We start from the raw sequence: 9,058 nt of genomic DNA on the forward strand, positions 1-9,058 counted from the left end.
ACATGTACCACTGAGACTGTAAATAACAGAATGTGGGAACACCTGCTGAACAATTTAGGAGTGCAAGAAGAGAGTAGAGAAATGGTGATATAATAATGAACAAGTAAAAGTACTATATGTTTAGAATTTTTTGTATATTTAATGTCTTGCAATTCCAAGTTTACAGACCCCACCAAAAAAACATGTTGTGTCATCTGACTTCTTATGTGAAGTACAGAAAATCATAAAAATATAAGTTATGTCTTCTATTTAGAAGGATAAATACGAATTGTAAAGGAAAGAATAATCATGATTTAATAAAATTTTTAAGACAACCATTTGCCTCTTGTAGATTATTCTAAGATCCACAGTGCAAGATTGGGACAGAAAAAAGTCACTGTGATTAAGTTGATATGCATTGTTCCCTGTTATATTTACATTATGAAAAGAAGAGATGGGATTGGCTATGATGTCAGTGACCACACCCACACTGTTCATAAACTGCAGAGCTCCTCCCCACTGCAGTTATTCATCTATGTATCGATTAATTTATTTCATGTATCAAATGTTTACAAGTTTGCATGTATGAACCTCAAAAACGATGAGCTGTGATCAAAACCAATTAAAACATTTAAACCGTGGTTTCAACATGGAGGTGTGTCTGCTAGTGATTCTCATAATTTCAGGTGAATATAATTTATGCTTTAATTATCAAATGTTGCTTTTGAAAAGAATGACAGATTGATTCATGGTATGGGCTGATGGTTTAATGTGCAACTACAATTTTATTACAGGTGTGTTTGCTGACAGCATTAAACCAAATGACAAGGATACTAATATGATCAAGAGAGAAGGAGAGTCTGTGACACTGAGCTGCACATATGATACAAGCAGCAGTTATGTTTATCTTTACTGGTACAGACAGAATCCTAATAGAGAACCTCAGTATTTACTGCGGAAAGGTGCTCGATCATACAGCAGCTATGATATACCAGACCCTCGTTTTCAGTCGACTACATCCCAAACATCCACTGACCTCACTATTACTGATGTTACACTGTCAGATTCAGCTCTCTATTATTGTGCTCTGAGAGTAGCAGCCCAGTGATACAAAATGCCTGAGAGGCTTTACAAAAACTCAAACACACAATTCTTGCTTTAAAAGTCAGTAATCAGACGTGTATAATACCACATGTACCCCTGAGAGTAAATAACAGAACACCTGCCGAACAATTTAGGAGAAGAGAAGGGGTGATATGATAATGAACCAGAACAAATTGATGTTTTACAGCAAAATAAATTTGACATGTTATAGAAAAATTTTAAACTTTTACTTTTGTTTCACATTCAAATTAAAACAGACAAAATGAATTCCTATGAATTGCAAGAACAATGATGGTTTAATGATTGTGTAGGACAACTGTTTGGCTTACATACAGTAGATTATTCTAAGATCCACCGTGATGGCATAAAAAGAGTCACTTTTTTATAAGGTTGATAAGCATTGATTTGATTCCATTTAAAGTAGTTAACATCAGTTAAATCAATATAAACTAATCCTCTGTATAATTACATTATGAAATAAAAAGGAATAGAGGATTGGTTGTGATGTCACTGACCACACCCACAGTATTCATAACAGCAAAGCACCTCCCCACTGCAGTCATTTATCTGTTCATCCATCCCTATCATTTATACCATTTATCAAAAGTTTGCATATTTATGAATCCCAGAAATGATAAACACCAAAACCTCCTAAAGCTGTGATCAAACCAGTTAAAATGTATTTAAACTGAGGTACTGTATTAACATGGAGATATATAAATTCACTATTACTGGTGTAACTCTGTCTACAAATGCCTGAGAAGCTTTACAAAAACACACACACACACACACACACTGTTATTGCTTTGAAAACGACAGTAATCAAATATTTATCATACCACTGGCATATCTTTTGTAAACCATTGAGACTGTAAATTACAGAATGTGGTAACAGCTGCTGAACAATTCTGAAATATGTGAGAGTGGAGAGGACAGAGTATGTCATCAAATTAGAAGAACTTATGAACATATACTTCAGGTTTGAGACTTCTCTTAATTTTTATTTATTTATTTTTTTAATGGACGAGAAAGCACAATTTTTAAAATACCCATTACTTTAGAGTTGATTATATCTAGTGCGGGACCAGATAGGATCTGAAATTGTCAGAGATATATATCCATACCATAGTATTCTGTTGTAATAATTAATCTTCAGGTGGAAATCCTGCTGAGAATCTAGCCTAATTTTTCATGTGCTAAGCAGAATGAACAGATGTAATATAAACATAAACAATAAAAATTAACAGTATTAAGAGTAATTATGTTTTTGATTGATATACAATAGCTTATGTTTGTCAGTGACATCTAAAACAGTGGCTCTCAACCAGGGAGCCGGTGCACACTAGGGGTCCGCAACAACCTTTCAACAATCAAAGTGGGGGGGGCTGTTTACCTACAAATCATATTTGCTTTAAGAACTTTGTTGAGAATCACTCTTATAAACTGAATTTAATAATCATCATTGTCAATGATCATCATGTCTATCAGTTATGGTTGGTAGGCAGTGCATGTAGGAAAATCAAGATCTCATCAGCACTGAGCTGTTCTATAATTCAGCCTCAAAATAAAAATTATTTATATTATTTTACATTTTAATCACTCTTAATCTTAATATCTGTGATGCACAAGCTTTACCAGAAAGATTTAACAGCTACACTGAAAAACAATTCTGTATAAGCAATTTTCATTTAGAAATGTCAAATTTCATAAAGAAACAAGTAACACAACATTCTAAAATAGAAAAACTGAAAGTGTGTTTTCTTCAGCTTCAAAAAATCATCAATTGCACAATGTAAAGGGAGATTTAAGTCCTCACTGCACCTCACCAAACAGCTCACCAACATGAAAAGGAATGCACTTCAAAATGCCATAATATAATATATAATATATAACATTATATATACTAATACATCATTGATCTTTGTAATATAACAAAAGTACAAATTTACCTATAAATAAATGATAACGATAACAAATAATCCATGAAAATAAATTCAACTTCTGTAATTCTATAGAGAACCAGGAGAGGGAGATATACACTCTAGACTGATGTTGTTACAGTGAGTATCTGACATGAGCTCTGACATGAACGTGTTATGTACGGTGGCCGAGAAGTGCTAAACAAATCACAATTCTGAAATCAAAATAACAAATTACAAACGCAAATGCAAGTCTAAAAAACAAAATAAAAATTCAGAAAGCACAACAACAATTCAGAAAACATTATAATAAGTCAGAAAACACAATGACAAATTCGAAAACAAAATAACAAGTCAGAAAACACAACGACAAATCCGAAAACAAATTTACGAGTCAGAAAATACAACGACAAATCAGACAAACCGGAAAAGGTAGGTATAGTTTGAGACAGCGCCATTGGTTTGGGATTACTCACCGCTGACTGGACGAGACATCTGTCAATCAACGTATACAGGAATAACCAGCCGAAGAACAGCAGAGCCCTGGTAGAAAGTTCGGAGATGGTATTAAAGTAGCTCAGTTTAAATGTATTGTATGAATTGCCCTTACTATGGAATAAAAAATACGGGGTGTCTATTTACATTTAGTTAAAAGTGGCCGTAAATCATCAGTTCCAGTGGCGCAGATGGATAAGTGCCTGCTGTTGGCTTTTTGACGCGATCGACCCGGGTTCGATCCCACCTTTTGCCAAACTTTTTTTTTCTCATAATGTTTTCTGAATTGTTGTTGTGCTTTCTGAATTTTTATTTTGTTTTTTAAACTTGCATTTGCATTTGTAATTTGTTATTTTGATTTCAGAATTGTGATTTGTTTAGCACTTCTCGGCCACCGTAGTTATGAGCTCCTCCCTTGCTTATATACAGTAATGATTGCTCTGAATCTCTCTCTTTTCTCAGTTACTTTGCTTTCACTGATTGATTTGTCTGTTCTTTGGGTATCACTTTATCATCTTGAAGAACAAACAATGAAACTATGGCTGATGGAGATATTAATAATATTGGGATTAGTTGTTCTTGGTATGTTTGGTATATTACTCTTGAATGTTTGGTTTTATTTCTACATTATAATGCTGTGTGTCACAGAATTACTCTTGTGTGTTAACAGGATGTCAGTCAGATGACACAGTTGATCAGCCACTTAAACATGTTACTAAATTTGAGGGAGAATCAGTAACATTGGACTGTAAATACACTACAACCTCACCATCACAAGAGCTTTTCTGGTACATACAGAGAACAGAAGAATCTCCTAAACTTGTGTTACAAAGGAATTCATACGGAGGAGGAAGTAATGGAACAGAGTTCCAGGAGAGATTTTACTCTGAGGTGAAACCATCAAAAGCAACATTTAAAGTAAGAGTAGTGAATATTCACAAAAACTCAGTGTCATTTTGCACAGTACATAAAAAGACTTCTTTGCTTTTTTTGATGACAATTTAAAAATTACAGCTCAGCAACAGTTACAGAATGTCTACTTGGATCACATTTTTACTCATTCTTTTTTCATTTTCTTTTGGTATGTAATCAGTTCTTCTATAACCCATATTCTCTCTGTCATGACTTTAGTTTTATGCTACTTAATAATTTTGAGATATTTTGTATTGATTTTCAGAATGCCGAGGAGAGGATAGTGTTACTCAGCCAACCATCTGTACTATGAACAATCATAGTACAACACTTTATAAATGTTTTGAAATAGTAACTCCCCTCTAAAGGAGAGGCCATGATTTTTTACATGGTCAATTAGGGTAATTCTGATTTCATCTGAAATTCATCGGCACCTTCTTCCTCTCTCAGTTCTCTCTCAGTTTAGGGCCAATCGGAAATATACTATGTTCATTTGATCGAATGACAAATTACAGAGTTTTGTTTGTTGTGTTTGGACAAATGGTTCATAAATGTTTGTGATTTGTGTAAAACCTTTTTTCAGCTATTTTAAAGTATTGGTTGGTTGTATTAACTATTGTGAAAACATTTTGAGCACATTGTTTTGAGAAAATTATTTGCATGATTTGTAATTTATATGAAACGAATGAAAATGTTCAATCTGTTTAGGAAAATTACAAAGTATTCAGATCACTGTGTTAACTGTTTTGAGAACAGTGACCTGAGTTTAGAGAAATGTGTCAAATCGATTGAGAAAAACTGTAATAGAAGACAAAAATGCGTTCTGTTATAAAGGCTAACTGTAGTGTCATATATCATATCAAACATCACAGGTACTGATTATTAAGACAATAAAATATATATTTTTTATATTAAATGTGTATAAATAAAGAGAAAAAAGAACAAGAAATCGCCCATTTGTAAGGAAGAGAACAAACACTCCATGTGCTGATTCAACAGAACAAGCTCCTCCCAGCCACTGTATATACAGTACCATTATATTAAAAACAGACTCATCAAAGACAAGTTGAAACAACTGTGCTCTCCAGTGGATTTAAACAGTTCATTCCTCTCAGTTACACGGTACAGTTATTATAATGACTCACTGGGAAAGACATTTTATCATCTTTATTACATATTTCTGGGGTGAGTAGGACCCTTTATTTGCCTTCTATTTGCCATATTATAACATGCAGAATATGAATTGGTTTTGCTTTAAATTCCGTTACAGGATGTGATTCTCTGGAGAGTGTTGACCAGAATACAAGAGTTCAAACTACTGTTGAAGGCAGATCTGTAACGATTAATTGTAGATATGAAACCAGTGATCCATCCCCATATCTCTTCTGGTACCAGCAAAAGATGAACGGAATCCCCAAATACATGATGATGATATTTGCTAAAACTGTACAAAATGAAAAAGACTTTGAGGAGAGATTTAACGCAAATCACGACAAAACTTCAAAATCAGCTCCTCTGATGATCCAGGATGTGCGTGTGTCTGACTCTGCTGTGTACTACTGTGCTCTGAGGCCCACAGTGACTGAAACACACTCAACACTCATACAAAAACTCATGGTGCTGAGTTACACTGATGATATTTCCTATATAGGCCTATCTGCTATATTTTTTATTTTATTTCTATGAACACTGTGACTGTTTAATTCCACTACTAGTTATTAACCTAAAAAAATAAATATTTATAAAATATAAATATATTATATTATACAGGTATTGATATTCCCCTACCATATCAGATTCTGCACATATATTATTTTTATATTCTAATTTAAAATTTGTACAATTTATATACAATTTTTAAAGAACACATATTTTGTAATAACTTGTGCAATGCAGAAGAGGGCGACAAGCACTTGCTCCAGTTATTATTTTGAAGAGCTCTTGAGCTCCTCTTTGACAAAAATCCCCTCTCTATTTTCATAAACAATGCTCTTTTATTCACTGCTTCATTTGCTGAAGATCATTCAGTCACTCATCACTATAACACCATGTACACTTGCATTTGCTAATATCTATACTGAAACATGATGCACTGAACTATGCTTTATAGAACTGCCCCCAAAAAAAGAAAATTCTGTCATTGTTTACTCCCCGTCAACTGTTTGGTTAGACTCATCTTCCCAGAGGGTGGAGCTCACCTTTGTTCAAAGCTACAAAAGTCACTTTGCACAGTACATAAAAAGACTTCTTTGCTTTTTTTGATGACAATTAAAAAATTACAGCTCAGCAACAGTTACAGAATGTCTACTTGGATCACATTTTTACTCATTCTTTTTTCATTTTCTTTTGGTATGTAATCAGTTCTTCTATAACCCATATTCTCTCTGTCATGACTTTAGTTTCAGGCTACTTAATAATTTTGAGATATTTTGTATTGATTTTCAGAATGCCGAGGAGAGGATAGTGTTACTCAGCCAACAAAAGTTCAAACTGCTACTGCAGGTGAAACTGTGACTATTGACTGCACATACAAAACCAACGCTTTCCCAACACTTTACTGGTACCAATACAAAGCAAATCAAGCACCAAAATATATGCTGAAGAGATATGCTGGATCAAGCAATGAGGATGAAGACTTTAAGGAGAGATTTAATGCAAATTTACAAACCTCTTCAACGTCAGTTCCACTGACAATCCAGGATGTGCGTGTGTCTGACTCTGCTGTGTACTACTGTGCTCTGCAGCCCACAGTGACTGAAACACTCAACACTCATACAAAAACACAACTTCAAAAATTACACACAAATGTAGTACCTAAATACGTACATAGGTTTAGATGAGTAGCATTATGAAACCATAAAGTAATAGATGTATCAAAACAAGACAAGACAATATGAATTCTGTTGGCCCAGTTCTGTTTTTAATAGGAATCCTTTGAGCAAAATTTAAATCCATGGTGCTGTGGTCAAAATTGACTTTTTTGTATTCATTTAATGAATGTACTATATTTTAGTTCAGTAATGTTTTTATGTTCTTACATTTATTGAATAGTTATGATTCATTTATTATCTGTTAACCACATTTTGAGCATAGACCTGAAAATTACATTTCCAACTTAAATTGAAGCACAGACATAAGTTTGGTCTCTTTTTAAAGAAGACACTGGGCAGCGTATTGCTGTGAAAAGTAAAAATCGTTTTCCAAAACATGTCTTACACTAAAACTGTGTGAAAATATAAACAAAAATGTAAATTTAAACAACTCATGTTCCAAATTTGAGGTTGACATGTAAAAAAAAAAAAGCTTTGATTAAGATTTTGTTTGGGTGAAGGATCAAACATTTGCACTAGATAAAATTCATTTCCCATTTATTTCCAATGTGGTCATTTCTGAGTGTGACTATTTTTTTCAGGACCATTTAATCCTTTCAAATCATGTCAATGATTTTTTGTGTTCACATAACAAGTGCCAAGACCATTCTGATGAAGGAAAAATTAGTCTTTACACTACATGTAAAATATTTCAATCAAAAATGACCAAACAGCACCAGAACCTACATAATACAATAGAAAGCATTGCTGATTTAGAATATAACACTTATAACAAAAATTAAAAACAATACTCACACGCATATCATTCCAAACCTCTATGACTTTCTTTCCTCTGCTGACCACAAAAGAAGATATTTTGAAGAATGTTGGTAGCTAAACAGTTCCATTGACTTTCCATGTGGACAAAATACAATGGGAGTCAATAGGAACTAAAGCTGTTTGGTTATCAACATTCTTTAAAATGTTTTCTTTTGTGTTCAGCAGAAAAAAAAATTTATACAGGTTTGGAACAACATGATCACAATTTTCCTTTTTGGCTGAATCATCCCTGTAAATAGCAAGTCAAGCATGATAACACATTCATCCTGAAGATGGCAATATAAACACATTACTGTGCCATGATATGACCTCAAAAGAACCACTCAAATTGCAGAGTTACTAGGAAAAAAAACAAAGCTTTCATTCAGTCACAGAACACTTTTTTCTTTTCATCAGTGTCTTTTTTGTCTTTGTCACTATTAAGCAAAGATGGCTTACCGGGTTTCATGCATCGTATTCGTGGTTGTCCTTAAGTATGGTAAGAAATCACAGATATATATAAGGAGAACTTTCCTGTTTGTTGCATTTCAATTTAAAAGTCACTGATAACATGCTTATTTTAAATGCATTATGTTATTATGCCTTAACAGGATGCTTTGGCGAGGACACTGTTAATCAGCCAAATGAGAATATAACTGGCGCTGAAGGACAGCAGGTCACAATTAATTGTGAATTTAAAACACTTCAACTAACTCCATACCTTTACTGGTACATTCAGCGCTCTAATGGCCCTGAGTATGTGCTGATGAGATACAAATTTGGATCAAGCAACAGTTCTGAATTTGAAGAGAGATTTGATGCCCGATTGGACTCAAATTCAGTTCCACTGACAATCAAGAATCTGCGTGTGTCTGACTCTGCTGTGTACTACTGTGCTCTGCAGCCCACAGTGACTAAAACACCTCCAAACAATGCACAAAAACATGATACAGTGATATGCAACATATCTTACATGTCAGTTAATCCACAAAAAACTATTAAAATCTTGCTGGTTTTAAT

At 33.7% G+C, this 9,058-nt stretch overlaps 1 gene segment (V, D, J or C); it reads left to right on the forward strand.

Annotated features, from left to right (window-relative positions):
• The first annotated feature begins 628 nt into the window (after window positions 1-628).
• Window positions 629-1,087, forward strand: LOC107709305 (Ig kappa chain V-VI region NQ2-6.1-like). The segment is given in 2 exon segments: window positions 629-665; window positions 774-1,087. Coding segments are annotated over 2 exon segments (351 nt in total).
• Window positions 1,088-9,058: the final 7,971 nt, after the last annotated feature.

This window comes from Sinocyclocheilus rhinocerous, unplaced genomic scaffold (assembly GCF_001515625.1).
Source record: "Sinocyclocheilus rhinocerous isolate Xijiao unplaced genomic scaffold, SAMN03320098_v1.1 scaffold6439, whole genome shotgun sequence".
Lineage (NCBI taxonomy): Eukaryota > Metazoa > Chordata > Actinopteri > Cypriniformes > Cyprinidae > Sinocyclocheilus > Sinocyclocheilus rhinocerous.